Consider the following 17,517-nt stretch of genomic DNA (forward strand, 5'->3'; position numbering starts at 1 on the left):
TGAGGCAAGAAATAGGCAATGCAGTCTCAGAATCTTGATTCATATTTAATCATCGGTGCCTAGTTTGACTGTTTGACCGCAGTTAACGAGCAGTCATGGACACTGTGTTAGAGTCTCCTCGGCTCTGATTGGTTGTTTTTCTTCATGTGCGGTGGAATCTTATAAATGCCATTAGGAGCACTACAGGGAGGCAGAGGAACGTGATTTTTTTCACAGATTATCTGTCTCATGTGCTACGGTCAGGATATAGTGACAATTTCAACAAATATGACAAAAGGTCATTTTTTTTATAAAAGTTACCAACTGCAGCTTTAATGTTTCTTTATTTCTTTAAACACAGTGAACATTCTTGGGCATTTTATAATTAAATACATTTTTGTTATTGTTGACACGCATATGATAAGTAATATTTAGTGGAAAAAAATAATAATCAATTGTATGTATGGAGTGTGAAGCAAGTCGTTTTACTGCAGTTCTTTGAACTTTATAAAGAAACTTGTAGCTTCTTTATTAAAATGATTGACCGTTTCTAAAAGTATAATGATATTCCAGAGACAGACAGCCACATCACATTCTCTCAATATACAGCACACTTGCTGGGATGTGCATCATTTATCACCGGCTGCCTTCACTTTTAGTGTTTTTGAGCCAAAGCTATAACGCAGTACAGGCCAGAGACCATCAGGCAGTAAGGGAAAAATGGTGTGTCCATGATCTAAAGTGCTGATACCACAGATAGAGAAGCTGCTGCTCAGTTTAATTCAGTGTGACCCTGACAGTCGGTTATCTAGTGTATAGCGTATGCCACAGCCAAGCTGCTGGTCCATATTGATGTTGCCACTGACCTTAAGTTGTTCCTAGCTCAAGTTATAAAATGTCAGTGAAAGACACCTCGTCACAAAGTCCTCTTTTTTCTCTCTGCAGGGTTGCACAAAAAGGTCTCGGTCTCTTTTCATGAGTTTATCTAGTTGAGGCATGTACATCATGCCTGTTAATTAAAAATGACTAAATACTATGTTGATCCTCAGCACATAATGCGTGTCATCGATGTTCAATGCAGACATGGATGGGTTTTGCTGTCTTTCGAGAGGGTTATGAATTTATTAATCTGTGTTGCTGTGTTTGATGTCGAGCTCTGTTTAGAGATACAGTATCACTTGTGTTTGATAAAGCTTGTCATTCACTCAGGCTCTCTCTCTATTAGTACACCTCCCTCCCCACGCACTCTTTACACACAAAACCATTTTACACACATATGCTTACATGTGCACTTTGTTTGCAGGTAAGGGAGGTGTGTTTGGCTTCACTTCAGACCCCAGTGAACTAAATGGTGAGATGTACCACACAGCACTGAAAAAGAGCTCCCAGGGATTTGGATTCACCATCATTGGAGGTGACCGCACAGATGAGTTTCTGCAAGTGAAAAACGTGCTCAGCGACGGCCCTGCTGCCCACGACAACAAGATGGCATCTGGTGAGCAAAACATTTGCAGATGCACACACACATCAGAAAGGCTATTCCTGTTCTAATAAACACTTAATTTAGCTGGCTGAAAGATCTATGAGTTCATAGCTTTCTGTGATATTACAAAAATTTATATTTTGCAGCCAACTGTGCTACCACGATGCACCTGAAGGTATTCATTTTACCTCTGTAGTGTTCACTTAACCTCACACTGTCCCATGAGTTCAACAAGGCAATAACAACATCTCCAGCTCTGTCTAGGGTACAGTTTTTTAGCAGACAGTCTGATTAGGGGGGGTGTGAAGCCATGTAACGTCTTTGTTGTTTAGTTTCTGATCCTCCCATTGCCTTGCGGCAGCCTGCATAAACCAACAGCTGTGTGTGTGTGTGTGTGTGTGTGTGTGTGTGTGTGTGTGTGTGTGTGTGTGTGTGTGTGTGTGTGTGTGTGTGTGTGTGTGTGTGTGTGTGTGTGTGTGTGTGTGTGTGTGTGTGTGTGTGTGTGTGTGTGTGTGTGTGTGTGTGTGTGTGTGTGTTGGAAATCTGCACCGGTCTCCGTGTAGCTGTGGCAGAAAGTGCTGTTCAATTCTGTTAAACGATGAAGGGTATAAAGGCGGGACAGGAATAAAGTAGGAATGAATGGTAGACTGAACATAAAAGGAACGGGAAGAGTTACAGGGAGCTGCCAAAATAAAAATATGAGAGAGCAGTGAAGAGGAAAGGGACATTTTAGAAGAAAGATCCATCTGACAAAGGAAAGATGAAGTGCTTTCCAAAGAAACAGAGAAATGATGTCTAGATTAAATACCAGAAGAAAAACTCCCCCCGTCACTTTCTTTCTTTCCTCCCTCTGTTTTAGGTGATGTGATTGTTGAGATTAACGGGATGTCTGTGTTGGGGAAAACCCATCCAGAGGTGGTGCAGATGTTCCAATCCATTCCCATCAACCAGTATGTGGACATGGTTCTTTGCCGTGGCTACCCGCTTCCTCCAGATGTGGATCTAAACAGCGACGACCCTCTTCCACCTCCTCCTCCCCCACCGGCCACCCAGCCCCAGCAGGCCCTGCATGGTGGAGAGGTGGTGACAGCCGTGCCCCTCATCAACGGACAGCCGCTGCTGGTGAAAGGCGACGTCCTCCACGGCTCCTCTCAGGAGCTCCACTATGTCACTACGGATGCCAGCGGCCGGCCCGTTGTGGCGGCCTTGCCCAATGGGAGGCAGGGGGAGCGTGGAGAGGCGCCAACAGGGATGCTGCAGCCGGAGCTTGTAAGCGTGCCGCTGGTCAAGGGGCCTGGAGGATTCGGATTTGCCATTGCTGACTGCCCGCTGGGCCAGAAGGTGAAGATGATCCTGGATGCCCAGTGGTGCCGTGGCCTGCAGAAAGGAGATGTCATTAAGGATATCAACAGGCAAAATGTCCAAACGCTGAGCCACGCCCAAGTGGTGGACATTCTCAAAGACTTACCAGTGGGCAGCGAGGTTAACGTGCTAGTGCTGCGAGGAGGTGAGAGACTGAAAGAACAATACATTTTTGTAATTGTTTGTCTGTCGATGTATCGATCTATTTATGGCAGACTGAATGGCTGTATATCCGAGTTGTTGTTTCTCTCTCTGCCTGTATCTTAGTCTTCCTCCTGGCATTTCCTTCATTCTCATGCTTTAATGCCCTTTCGTGTGTGACGTAAATTTGCTTTTGCTGTCAATACAACTTCAACAGTGCCCAGGGCAGGTGAGGTCAGCGTGCTGATGCTGACAGGAGATGAGGTGGTGTTGGGCATTGCCTCACCACACACTGTTGTTCTGTAGAACCCTTGGTGATGCCACTGTGTCTGTGGTCTGTTTAAGATCACCACAATAAAGACTGCTGCCATTTTCTTTTAGCTTTCAAAGATCCACCTGCACCTCCAAAGCTGTTCCATACAATGATCCGACTCGATCCGACTGAGCTCTATTTCTTGCCATCACATGCAGCTTCTTTGTATTTACAAACTGTACAGCTCAAGCATTTCTCAAACATTCCTCTCGTGTATCTTCACTCAACCCAGCTCTGTGTATAACAACTGCCATTGAGGCATAATGCAGTCTGTTACAAGTCTGAGAGCAAGAATTACATAAGTGTGGGGCTGTGCTTGATTCCAAAAGAGAAAGGGAGGAGGGTAGGCACCCTTCAAATGTCTCCTACATCATCTTCAGCCGCCCCAGGGATTCACTGCGTAAGTCGATGAACCTCGGATTGGCTTTGAACATCAGTGGAGCGTAGGGGTCTTCTGCTTGCCTCTATATCCGTGGCCCTTAAAGAGCCATGGCTAAATGTCTATAGAGGGAAGCTCCTCGGGGGCCTCCTCCCCTTAGCCGCACCCTAACCCTTTTCTCTCCTCTCCCGAACAGCCACAGCACTCACCCTAACTGCTGTGCCACCATCACCATCATGTCCTATACTATGTCCTATACTACACTGCATGAGCCCACAGTCAAAACATAGCTGGGCTCAGCCTCACCCAGTCTGCCCAATAGAAGAGCTAATGCCAGCTTTAACCCTCATTAGACAATGGCCTTTGGTTTGGAAGAGGATCCCCGTGAGTGGGCATCACTGCACAGAAGAAGAGCAGAGCTTAGAGAAAGGATGGAAGGAAAAGAGTGGTGTGAGTGGGTGTGTTTCAGGTGTGTGCATAGCGCACAGATATTTTTATATGCCTTTGATGACTCTGATGTTGGATTGGGAATTTCGCAGTGAAGCGGAAAAATGCCGCTGCGTCTCCCCTTTAGATCAGGCTCCATTAACCCCTCATCAAGCAAAGTGTTGGTCCGGCCCCACAGGGCTGTAGGCTCTGTTTGTTAATCCAGTTAATGCAGGCTGTTGATGGGAGGGAGGGAAGGGGGCTGTAAGAGATGATCTGTAGGGAACAATCTGAGCGCTTGAGATGGAACGTGTGGGTGTACTGTACAGCGAAAAAAAGAGAGAGGGAACAGAATTATCGGTCATTGAATTATATGCATGAATCTCTAATGCTCTCACCCGCTTCCTTAGCCCAACAGTGGGCTTCCACTATGTAGTCAGCACTCCAGCACATGTACCTCCTTTATATTCCCTATGTATCTTTAATCGCACATGGATGCATATTCCCTAATGGAGCACCTCTTGAGTTTAGAGCAGCTCACTGGTTTATTTTTATGCTCACTGCTGCTGTTTCTCAGTCAGAGAGGCAGTGCCATCTGGTGGATGGTTGTTGAGTGATTGTTGTTGTTGTTCCAAATCAAATCTGCATGTCTTACCATATTCCTGTTGTCTATCTATGTCTCTCCATAGGTCAAACATCACCTGTGAAGAGTCTAAAGCCTGTGAGTAAAAAACATACCTTTTCCTTTTTCCTCAGTATTGTTTACCATTGGGGCCTTATCCCTCAATTTAATTTCAAAGTGTTTTGTCCTTCACTTTAACCAGTAAGCCTCTGTAGCATCGAATTAAATGATAGCAATAAATTTGAATATTGATTATGTTTCTGGGTGCTTCCTTTTGTTTGCTCTGAAAAATGGTCTTAATTACTTCCTTTCAGTATTCATATTCTTAGGGCTATTGTCAGGGGATTGCAATGGTAATGAAGCATGGATGAGCCTCTTTAGATATGGTGGTATTATTAATACAACAGTTTTAGATAAAGAAGTTGCCCTTTCTGGCTGAATAGGCCTGTCACAGCCACGGGGAAATCTTTAGTTTCTCCCGTGTGGATTTTAAATTACATTAAAATCTCATTCCTTAGCCTTTAAAACAATTGAAGGAATGTAAAGTGACACAGTCTATGCTTAAATAAAAACAAAAACCCCAGTGAAATGACCTTTATTGCTTTTGATAATCCATCACCATCAGATGCTCAGCCACTTGTCTTGGGTAATGAGCTGTAGAGAAAATACAATGTGTGATGTCCTTAGGTGAATAGCAAAGGATGTGTGATCGAATGAATATCTAAAATGTTCAAAAAGCAATACGTGGTGTTGATGGTACATGTATTTCTCTTCAGAGACAGGAAATGACAGCCAGTACAGAGACTTTGGACGGTATCGTAGACTCAGCCCCCCAGGCCCTGCCTTACCACTCCAACACAAGTACCCTGCGCTCTGCCGACTCCCCCAAACGAGATGCTACAGAGATGTACCTAAAGTCCAAAGCCCTGCTGGAGAGCAGACGTAAGTGAAGACCAACACACCATCAGTTGTTCACAGAAGTTGTTTTTTGACCTTAATGGCAGTTCAACTTCAAAGTGTGATCCCTCACTCAGTATTACTCATTCACAGAGCCTCATACCAAAGACATAGATGTTTTTCTAAAGAGAGACATTGAAACAGGCTTTGGCTTCCGTGTTCTGGGAGGAGAAGGTCCACAACAGCCAGTAAGTGTATATATACATCTCTATTATGGAAAGATTATACTATAAAGAAAGCAGTTGATGTGGAACTCCAAAATTATTAATTTTTTATGCCATATTGTAAAAAGTGAGATTTCATGTCTTTTTTTTCTTATAAAGCAGGTTGAGGCGCTATATAAATACTGTTACGTATCAAAACGCTCAATCGGGAGAAATGCACACAGCCTGTTTTCAGAAACTGTGCATTTAAGCGAGCCGTCAGGACTTCCGTACGGTTGTGATGTCACAACTACACAATATATAGGTAGAAAGTGCTGCCACAGTGGTGTTACAGTGATTCCCTGGCTACAATGACAGATGGCAGAGACGCCCAGAGTACAGATGGGTAAGACCCAAAAAACGCTGACCAATCAGAGCAGACTATGCTTCGTCTTAAAGAGACAGGCGCTAAAATGAGGGATTTCAGACAGAGGATAAATACAGGTATATTTAGACAGACAGTATGAGAAAAGTAATGTGTTTTTCCAACATTAAATCATGTAAACATGTTCGACAGGAAACTCAAAATACAAGTATGAAAATTAAAATGGGCAAAATATGGGACCTTTAATAACCATTAAATGATCTATTTTCTCAAAGGCCAGTTCTCCATTATACTAACCCTCTATCAGAATGTTTTCCCCCAGGTGTACATTGGGGCCATTGTACCCAACGGAGCTGCAGAGAAGGATGGTCGTCTGAGAGCGGGAGATGAGCTCATTGGAATCGATGGTGTGATGGTTAAAGGTCGTTCGCACAAACAGGTGCTGGATCTAATGACCAACGCTGCCCGTAATGGTCAAGTTATGTTGACTGTACGCAGGAAGGTCATCTACAGAGGTGAGTAACAAGCAGAACAACATCTGACCCAATTTAAATGATTTGCATTTTATTAAGTAATAATCTCACACTTTCATATTAATAAATGGAAGCTGTGTTTTGATGTGATATTATTAAATAAAATAAACATTGAGCCATCCTACCGTGTGTGAAGATCATGAAAACTTTCTTGCTCTAAACACCCTAGGGGCCCTATCTTGCACCGACGCAAAGCCCGACGCAAGTGTCTTTGCTAGTTTAAGACCGACGCAGTTGTCAGTTTCCCGTCCAGCGCCCACGTCGTTTAAATAGCAAATGCACCTGCGCCCATCTATGCGCCCATGGGCATGCTGGTCTTACAGGGAGGTGTGTACAGGTGAATTCTGGTAATATTGCTATCTTGAGGCAGCGGGAAGTGATCGCGCCCACTGACCAACAAAAACCTGGTCTAAAGTCAATAGCGCAGCATTTCATTGTTATTTTAACAGTGAATTAATTGCGACTTCTTATTCCCGCACACATGCAAAAAATTACAAATAAAAATATTACGGTGCAAATTCGCCATCATAATAGCAATGCACCAAGGTACAAATGTGCCTGGATTTTAAAGGGAATGGGAGATGACACTCTGATTGGTTTATTGCATGTTACGCCCAAAACACACCTATGAATTAATGAAGACACTAAGTACAACCCTTTTGAATCATGCACCCGGCGCACGGACCCTTTTTTCCGCCGTCAAACTAGCAAAAGTGGATTTGGACACGCCCTAAACGCACCTGCGCCATGCACTTCACGCTGTCCGCTTAGATCGTTAAAATAGGGCCCAATGTCTCATAGGGCTTTTCTGAGAAAAATCCTCTGGCACGCAAGAATTCATGCATTCTATATTTTGACCGAAACAATAGCTGGTTGATGGTTAAAAATAGATGATGAACACAGTAGTTAGTTTGAGCAGGCAACCGGTATATCTGAACAAAGAAAAAAGGCACAATTCCCAAAAACTCAGTGGAAAATCTAGACAAACTGTTTGAGCACTGGGTATGCTGTTTGTTTTTATCACAAGTTATTACAGCCTCAGCTTGGGATTCAGGAAATAGAGGCCTTGCACAGAATCTTTAAGTCGTTATTTCTCCACCAAAATAGTCACCGTTAGCCATTGGCAATCACACAACATTCACAGCTTTGTTTATAATAGACTTAAAAGACAACACTTTTATTTGCATATTTCTTGTACTTGGCCACATAAATAAACTCCAGACCATTCTGTAATAACCCTCGGGGATGCACACACCCACGCAGACAAATACAAACAGAGCTGCACCAAACACAAATACATTAGATCCTTTTATTTCAGATGCGACAGAGGAAGAGGCTCAGGAAATGGCTCCAGTGCTGGTGAACGGTTCTCCCAAGCTACCTCGCCTACCAATGCCCAGCGCTCTGGACCACGAGTCTTTTGACATCACACTCCACCGCAAAGACTCTGAGGGCTTTGGCTTTGTCATCCTCACCTCAAAGAGTAAACCGCCGCATGGAGGTGAAAGTCTAGTCTCTCAAGTCCTGCATTAACATTTTAAGATTTTCCTCATCTATGTTTTAAGCTTAGTTTTTGGTCCTTCTGACAAGTGATACAAGTGCAAAATGGATGAGTAACTTAATTTAGATAAAATCATTAAGAAACTGCAGCAGTGTAGACACATCAAAGACGATAGGAGAAAGATTCAATGATCACTGTTTTTCAGGTTTCATGGCAAGCTATGATGTATTATAGTTTTTTAGCAGTTGGCTATAAACTACATTACATAACATTACATTTAGCTGACGCTTTTATTCAAAGCGACTTCCAGTAGGTGCTTTCAACCATGAAGGTACTTATTTATTTATTTTCAGGTTAATTTATCAGGGACAATGCACACTAACAATACATAAAAGTAAAATGTGCCAGAATTAGCCTGGAGGCTATTTTACATCCGCTGTCCCTGGATTGGTGGTAAGAGGTCCCCCTAAAATGAGATAAAACGATTAAGCTATCAATAAATACATAAAGATTTGGCCTTATACAATAAACATTTGGCCCTATACAATAACAGTATAGCTAAAGTACAAACTCGGAACAGCAAGAATCACATAGAAGAAGTGCATTGGCTTAATATAAGCCAAACTACAAAGTGTCACATGTAAGTACAACATGTAAGTGCAGTTTGTTTTGTTTTTATAACCATCATCTTCTTAGCCAAGGTGCAGTTGGAAGAGATGTGTTTTTAGCCTGCGGCGGAAGATGTGTAGACTTTCAGCTGTCCTGATGTCAACGGGGAGCTCGTTCCACCATGTAGGAGCCAGGACGGCAAACAGTGGGGATTTCCTTGAGTGATTAGGTGTCTCGTAGTGAGGGAGCAGCAAGTAGATCAGCCGATGCAGAGCGGAGTGTACAAGCTGGGGTGTAGGCTTAAACTAAAGAGTCATATGTGGATTTGAACACTGTCAGCCATCACTGAAGAAGGAGACTCACCGGGGCTTCTGTTAGCTGCTGTGTATTGAATAGTAAACCCAATTTAAAGACGAATAGAAGAAACAGTGATGTGTTTCTCTGATGATACATTCTCTAAGTCTTTGCATAAAGAAATCAAGACCTTAAACAGAGCAGTTTTGCTTTGACTACGAAGTCAACCGTTATGTTGGCTTTCTAGATATATTTCAAGGTTTTCACCATGGCCACTCTATCTGGGTCGTGATGTCTCTTTTCTTTTCATATCTGCCATTTCAGTTATTCCACACAAAATTGGCCGAATCATTGAAGGCAGTCCCACCGACCGCTGCGGCCTGCTGCACGTCGGAGATCGTATCTCGGCAGTCAACGGGCGCTCTATCATTGAGCTCTCTCACAATGACATTGTTCAGCTTATCAAGGAAGCCGGCAATGTTGTCACCCTCACTGTGGTTCCTGAGGACGGTGTGTATCAATCTGTGTGCTCACATATGCACATACTATAGTGGTATGCTGTCGTGATCAATTCTGTTTAATTCTTTATTTTCTGCATGGGGAAATTAGTTATGCTGCCGGGTAATCAAAGCAATCAACCATGCACATAATAAGAAGATGTGCATATTTTAGTATCAGTATCAAGAATTTTGTAAATTGAAGTATTCCAGATCTGAAAAAGGAGCCCCCTGTTTCTTTGAAAGGATCAAATGAAGGAAAATAAAATGCATGAAATTGTTATGTCACTATAATGCCAGTGCATTAAGTAGGATATCTAAGCCTATAATAATGCATATACTTTTACAGCCTACATTTTCATCAGGTTGTTAAAGAGGTTTAAACGATGAACATTTTTAGCCTAAAATGAAAATGAAACATGTTGTAGAAGGATTATATATATTGGCATTTTTTGAACTAATCTCTGTGATGTGAAACATATGTCAGAATACAAGGGCCCTCCATCTGGAGCCAGTTCAGCTAAACAGAGTCCAGCTCTCCAGCACAGAGCCATGGGGCAAAGGTCAGCACTACAGGATGAACGGTAAGAATCTACTCTCACTCCAAAGGAAATCAAAAAACTAAGCTTTCAGTCATCGGAGGAAAAGGGCCTTTGACTGTGCAAACATATTAGAATAGAAATAGAAAGCCTTTATTGCCATTGCATAGGAATACAACGAAATTAGTTGTGACACTCAGGTGATGCATTCCAACATTCAATACATAAAAACACAAGACAGAGGACATTCAGTGGGATACAAATGCAATAAATAGATAAATATAAATGTATTTCAAGTGCAGCAAGTGCTTAGTGGATTGCAGGATGGCAGCAATTACTTGATTGTTTTGTTTATTTAGTGTGCTGATGGCTGTGGGGAAAAAAAAACCTGTCTCTGAGTCTGATGGTCATGTTCATACCAGTAGATTTGAACTCTTACTATACTCTGACTACACTACACACTAACTACCTACCGTACCGGGTGCATCGCTGGTCCGGGGTCAGTACCAACAAGTCTTCCAAACCATACGGCGATATAGGTTGATTATTCCTACCCTCTAATATGACCCACAGTAGCGTTTCATAAATTAGCACCCCTAGAGGTGGCAGGAAGTACGACCCTGATAGCAGTTTCCGTCCTCATATCTAAGCCTACTTGGTTATGTTTTGGCACCAAAACCAATAAGTTAAGTTTAGAAAAAGATTTCGGTTTGGGTTCAAATCCAACTTCCCATCCAGCTTCAAACACTGCATGAACCCTGGTCTCCTGGGTGAAGAGTCCTGTGTTTGTTTAACCTATCCACCACCCCGAGCTGCCTCCTTGGATTTCTTTTACCTCGTCACCTTACTTTCTGCTTTGCTCCCATCATAATTACTATGGCCACTAAAGGGTGCCGGCAATATAAACATAAATATGAGTTGTAATTGCTGCTTGAACAAAGGACTTATGTGGGTTTGAAGTCAGTTTTTGAATTCCCACCATTTGTACCATAAAAGAACAAAAATATGCCCAAATTGCCATTTTATTTTAACATTCATATTAGGCAATATTGAGAAAATGATTGTGATGCTTTTGTAGATGTATTTTCTCTCCAAACTGGAATGGCCAACTCCTCCTTCACTGTTGGTGCTCAGACTCACTGCTCCCACCCCCTACTTTTGGCCTGAGGAGGATGCAACAGGAACCTCCTCTAAAATAGAACCCTAATTACTTTGTGGTTATGGTCATATTAATAGAATGCTATTGCTACTTGCCCTTACAAATTATTATGAAACCACAAACAATCCTCTGTAATTAGACTCACAGAAAATAAAGTGTGTGTATGTGGAAGATGAAGGGTTGCCCTCAGAGAATACAACTAAAAAAGATTTCTCTCAACAAAGACGATGGTATAAATAAACGTGTGTAAGATAATAAGGTGTGCAGTATAGAACATATACAGTACAATACAGCATACAAATAAAGAAAATATCCAAATATGAAAAAAAGCAGCCCTCTCCTATTTCATATCCAACATTAAATTAGATTTTATGTTTTGGATAATGGCTTTTATGTGTTTGTGGCCTGCAGCATGCTGTTTACAGCCTGTGTTTACATTTGTTGTTTGTTTGTTTGTTTGTTTTAGTTATAACCTGGACCTGGAGGAGAAAAGGGAGGGAGTCAACTGGTCCGACCACAAAACTCTTCCACTTAGTGAGCAGGGAACACTGTGTGTGACAGGACCCAACCAGGTAAGAATCATCCTCAGATCTATTCCTTTCACCATACAGTATGTCGTCTTAGCAACTATTCGTAGGATAAAGCTGCCAAAGGCACACATTTTACATAATAGGCATAAAAGCTTTCATCTTTATGACCGTATAAAAACAAATATTACAGTTTGTTTGCTTACAATACAGCATACTGTTCCCATCACATAAATGTCTTAGCTCTTACCTTGAGTTCATGCATACTGCGTTCATTGGGTGTGAATGATGACAGCACCTGTGTTCTTTTAAATCTTTATTATTATTCCGTCATTCAACTCCTTCCACATTTTTCAACTGTAGAAACCTTTTTTTTTATCTTTTTTTTATTAGTGCAATAACATTACAAAAAAACACAATTGATGCAATACAGCATTAGAAGATGATGTAGGACAATTGGACGGTTATAAAACATACAGGTAAGGCCATCCCCAGACCCATCGGAGGGGATCAGTCCTCTGGTCAACATGACATACAGGATCGCCCTCAGTCCTGTAAAATCTTCTTAAAAATTGTCTTAAACTCACTTCTCTCATTCCCACAATTTTCCCTCTTCACACTTTCATATAATGTAGCTATGAAAGCAAACAGACTTACACATTTGGCAGTGTGAGCCTGAAAGTGACAGTGCCCAGGAGCTGCCGCAATGACTCCCATGATATCGTGATAACTGAGACCAGACATATCTCAAGTAGTCTCTTGTTGCCAGACCTTCCTCTACAGCGCTGCGGAGCACGGTCTGGCTAATCCACACAGCATTCTGGGATGGGCGAAAAACGTGCTCTGGTTTATTGGCATTTCTTTAAACCAATCACAATCGCCTTGGGCAGCGCTAAGCACCGGACAGAGCCACGGTGCCGCTGCAAAATAGCCTCGGGAAGGAACTTGTTTTGGTGGAACACGTGTGTACGTTCAAAAGTTGTTTTAGTCGTGTGAGAGAAAACTCAGATTGGACAGATAGTCTAGCTAGCTGTCTGGATTTACCCTGCAGAGATCTGAGGAGCAGTTAACCATTCCTCATAAATCCACTGGAGTTTAAAATTCCAACACAAAGAAAGGGGAAGGTAACGGACATCTGGCCGAAAAAAGGGACATCCAGTGAAATTTCTGGTGGCATCTGAGCAATACCGGGAAGTGGAACGTCATGGATATAGATATATCTCAAGCTACCTTCTCCCATTCTCACATGTTTAACACCACAAACATAAAGTCAATGCGCTGATATTCTGATCTGGTCTTTTCTCCCTCATGATAATAATACTTGCTCATGATTGGACTCAAGGTTTTAGAGCGAGAAGCCGAGGTTTAAGAGGTGCGCCTCAGCTTTACTGAATGAACTTTAATGAATTTTCTGACCCAGGAGTGAGTCAGCAGTTACCATCACCATGGCAACCTGTGATTGCAGCTGGACACACAGCTGATTGAGATGAGCTAATCAGTGCAGTTTGACACTCAAACGCACACACACACACACACACACACACACACAGCCTTGTAATACCCTGAAGTAATAACTCATGATAAAGCATGTAAACATGTTGTTGTGATCTAATCAGTGTTGACATGTCTTCCGAAATTGCCTTCTCTAGTTATAGTTTCAAATAATGTTACTTTCCGATCATTATGAGCAAAGAAGGAAGCCTTTTAGAGAAGAGCGAGGCTCAAACAAGAAGAGGGTTCAATGACCTCTTCAGTTGAAGGAAAGCTGCCCCTTAAACAACAATGTTTTATCACAGGAATTATGGATTAAGCCCTGCATGCATATTTGTTTTTATGTGTATGTTTTGTGCACGTGTGCGTGAAACTTGCCGCATGACTTTGTGTGTCTGTGTGTGAGTGTATTAATGACTGAGTGTTATCTTTATGCTGTGTAGGGTTGTCTGACAGTGGAGTTAGAGAGGGGTCCCAGGGGCTTTGGCTTTAGCCTGCGAGGGGGAACAGAGTACAACATGGGCCTATACATCCTGAGACTGGCTGAGGATGGACCTGCTCAGCTGGACGGTAGGATCCATGTGAGTGCTTCTTTTATTATAATCTTTATGATAAAAAAAGAATAAAAAAAAAAGGTTATCATTACTGCTGGAACGAATTGGGGGGAGGATTGCAGTTACTCTGAGGGACTTAAAAGTGTGGTTGTTGATGTGTTTTAATTTTTTTTATATGGATAGATTTTCTTTTTTTTTTCTCAATGAACCCCATGACCTGTGGAAAGTTTGAGATGCCCCTGTGGCCAGATCCTACTGACTCATAATGTCTAAAGGACTACTAGTGGCACAATATTCAGTGTTGGATGGAGAGAACAACATATTGCTAATTACTCTATTTTTAGCATCTTAACAGTGGTGGGGCTAAACGTTTGGGTGGTGCTACAAGAAAGGTCATGGGGTTAATAATATCTAACGTCATTATCCCCAAGTGTTAATGAATGTGCTTAGAGCATTTCATTGAAATTAGCATATCGGGTTATAAGATATCTTGTGTGCACAGTTGAGCTAGAGGAAAGCACATGGGATTTCTACAAATGAAGATTGAAAGGTCAGGAGTTCACCAGAATCATTTAAGATTCATTCTCTCTGGACAATGAATATCCGCACGAAATGTCATGGGCATTTATCCAATAATGTGAGATGTCTCACTCTGGACACGTTTTGGCAGATAGACCAAATGGCCGACAGATCTACATGGCCATCCTCAGGGCCTTCAGCTAACGAGAGGTAAAAAAATAAATTGATTAAATAAAAGTCAATCCATTCCTGGGAAGCTCATTTGGTTACACTCAATACTGTTAGATAGATAGATGTTAGATGTTAGATAGTGCTATTATATAGAGTATTACATTGCTGAAATCTAATTTTGCACATTTACTAGTTCATTAAGGAGAGAGGTAAATCAGAAGAAATAGCATTTCTGTTGCTGTGTGCTCAATGCACCAGAGATTAAACTAATGAATTGTGTTTCAACAACTGCCAGTTACAGTGTTGATGGTATAATGCTGTAGATGCGTTCAGCTTTAATGTGTTTGCTGTTTTTTTTTTGCTTTCATTTAGCGTAGTTAATCAAGCTCTCAACACAGCAAATAAAGAGAGTTGGGAGATGGGCTTTAAGTATCTATTTTTTGATTTGATTGTGTTCTTGTTTTTTTATTTCTAGATTTTTATCATATTGGTTTCTTACCTACTTCTTACCATCATTAAGTGTCTATTTATCCACCTGTCCATCTATGTCAGCAAGTATCCATCCTTCTTTAGTGCACCTAAGGGTGACGCTGACCATTTCCAGGAAGGTCAGTGTCTTCCTGCAACTGACCCTGTACTTTTTCTGTCTATGGAAGAGGTTTGAATTAGAATTTGCCCATGAGGATGAAATTATCACACTATTATTATTAGGATGAGAGGGGAGATGGTGCAGTGAGGGAACAGAATAGAAGCTCCTGGGTGGGAATCAATCCTAGGCTTGCCAGACTGTCATCTCTGGGCATAACTTTGCCTATCCAAGGGTGGAGAGAAATGTCAACACTGATTAGATCCCAACAGACTGACATGTTTACATGCTTTATCATGAGTTATTCCTTCAGGGTATTACAAGGCTGTGTGTGTGTGTGTGTGTGTGTGTGTGTGTGTGTGTGTGTGTGTGTGTGTGTGTGTGTGTGTGTGTGTGTGTGTGTGTGTGTGTGTGTGTGTGTTTTTTTTGGGTGTGTGTGTGTGTGTGTGTGTGTGTGTGTGTGTGTGTGTGTGTGTGTGTGCGCGTGTGTGTGTAACCATACCACTTCTGTATGTTTGAGTGAAAGTGTGAATACATGCACAGTGAAAAATGCTAAGCTTTGATCAAACCTGTTTCTGTTTGATAATTGGATTTTCTGTATTACTGACAGGTTGGAGATGAGATAGTGGAGATTAACGGGGAGCCGGCACGCGGCATTTCCCATACACGAGCTATTGAAGTGATCCAGGCTGGAGGAAGCAAAGTGGTCCTGCTGCTGAGACCTGGGGCGGGCCTGGCTCAAGATGGCAGTAAGTACTGTATACACACAATTTATTCAATTATATGTTATATTGTAATTACATGTTTTGAAATAACACAGTACAGAGACCAATCCAAGTTTTCCTCTAAGCGTTTAGTTTACTGTTTAATACGGGCCGCCTTTGCGCCTAGAAAGCTTTTTTAACTATTTTGGTACATTGTGAAGGATAATAGAGTAGGAAACGTTAGTACTTTTTGACTAGTTGACAACAAATATATGAATGGCATATAATAATTTCTTTCCTCCAAGAAGTATTTTCAATGTTTTCAATATAAACTCCTTAAAGGAATAGCTTGGGAAATACATGTATTCACTTTTTGCAGCGAGTTAGACAAGAAGATTGATATGAAACCACAGCCAGCAGCCTATTAGCTTAGTTTAGCATAGCATAAAGACTGAAAGCAGTAGGAAACCAGCTAGCCTGGCTCTGTCCAAATGGAAAAACTAGAGCTTCAAAGATTAATCGATTAGTTGTCAACTATTAAATTAATCGCCAACTATTTTGATAATCGATTTTTTTGGTTTGAGTCACTTTTTATGAAAAAAGTAAAAATTATCTGATTCCAGCTTTTTAAATGGAAATATTTCTTAGTTTCTTCACTCCTCTATGGCAGTAAACTGAATATCTTTGAGTTGTAGACTAAACAAAACATTTGAGGGCGTCATTTTGGGCTTTGGGAAACACTGAAAGACGTCTTTCACAACTAATCAATCATTCGAGAAAATAATCAACAGATCAATCGACAATGAAAATAATCGTTAGTTGCAGTAAAGAAATGTGAAAAGTGTCAGCATTCCCTGTACAGCCTGGAACACTGAATTTACGACCGTGGTTCATTTTCAATATCCTTGAAAAACTTCCAAAGTTTCTTCTTTGTAATTCCCGAGGAAGCGCACAGAGCAGCGCACAGCTAAACTAGTGTGTGAGATCTGCAGTGGTCTGTATGTAAATTTTGGGGCATGACCAAGGTACAGACCAGAGCCAATTAAGGTACAGCCACCGAGTTGACGTCAACTATTAGCTTCGTTGGGATTTGCCTGTTTTCAGCGGCAGTTTCAAATTGTGAGATTTGCAGAGGAAAGAGGTGTAAAAATGCATTCTATCACCCCTTTAAGTTAGTAACTGCATTGGATTTATTTACTAAATGTGTTTACAGAGAGGGGACACTGAAAGTAGTTAAATACATTCTGAATCCATAAATCCAACTAACCTTGATGTTAATGATTCCAGTTTGTTTGTTAATTGCTGGAGCCTATTTTGGAATGCTTCCCGTATTGATTTGAATGTGCTTTCTTTATTGACTTTTTTATTTATTAATTAAATCTCTAACCATCTGCTTCCTTTTGGCTCTTCTTCTCTTGCCCCTGATGCAGGTAGTACGGCTTCTTCTACTGTGTGCTACTACACTGAGCACCAACACTAACATCTTCACTGCTTTTACTGGCCTATTCTCTTTTACCTTGGTAATTCCTGTCTTACTCACATATCTTCCCTCTGTTAACCTCTCAGTATTAATCCGTTTTGTCTTCCTTCTCTCCCTCAATTTCAGTATTTTGTGTGGATCTTCTAATAAGTGTTTGTATGGT

The 17,517-nt window shown here is 41.6% G+C and overlaps 1 protein-coding gene across 2 annotated transcripts in view; it reads left to right on the forward strand.

Annotated features, from left to right (window-relative positions):
* Nucleotides 1-17,517, forward strand: part of LOC120556972 (membrane-associated guanylate kinase, WW and PDZ domain-containing protein 3) — a 141,749-nt gene that overhangs the window by 122,094 nt on the left and 2,138 nt on the right. The window contains exons 9-21 of one of the 2 annotated variants that reach the window (XM_039796911.1): nt 1,283-1,474; nt 2,322-2,969; nt 4,773-4,804; nt 5,482-5,647; nt 5,756-5,850; nt 6,498-6,705; nt 8,042-8,224; nt 9,452-9,637; nt 10,112-10,208; nt 11,789-11,894; nt 13,784-13,921; nt 15,781-15,919; nt 17,305-17,394. In XM_039796911.1, the coding sequence (XP_039652845.1) occupies nt 1,283-1,474; nt 2,322-2,969; nt 4,773-4,804; nt 5,482-5,647; nt 5,756-5,850; nt 6,498-6,705; nt 8,042-8,224; nt 9,452-9,637; nt 10,112-10,208; nt 11,789-11,894; nt 13,784-13,921; nt 15,781-15,919; nt 17,305-17,354 (2,240 nt within the window). In that variant the 3' untranslated portion in view covers nt 17,355-17,394. The remainder of the gene's footprint in view (nt 1-1,282; nt 1,475-2,321; nt 2,970-4,772; nt 4,805-5,481; nt 5,648-5,755; nt 5,851-6,497; nt 6,706-8,041; nt 8,225-9,451; nt 9,638-10,111; nt 10,209-11,788; nt 11,895-13,783; nt 13,922-15,780; nt 15,920-17,304; nt 17,395-17,517) is intronic. The other variant, XM_039796910.1, reaches the window with a different exon arrangement.

Source organism: Perca fluviatilis, chromosome 4 (assembly GCF_010015445.1).
Source record: "Perca fluviatilis chromosome 4, GENO_Pfluv_1.0, whole genome shotgun sequence".
Classification (NCBI taxonomy): domain Eukaryota; kingdom Metazoa; phylum Chordata; class Actinopteri; order Perciformes; family Percidae; genus Perca; species Perca fluviatilis.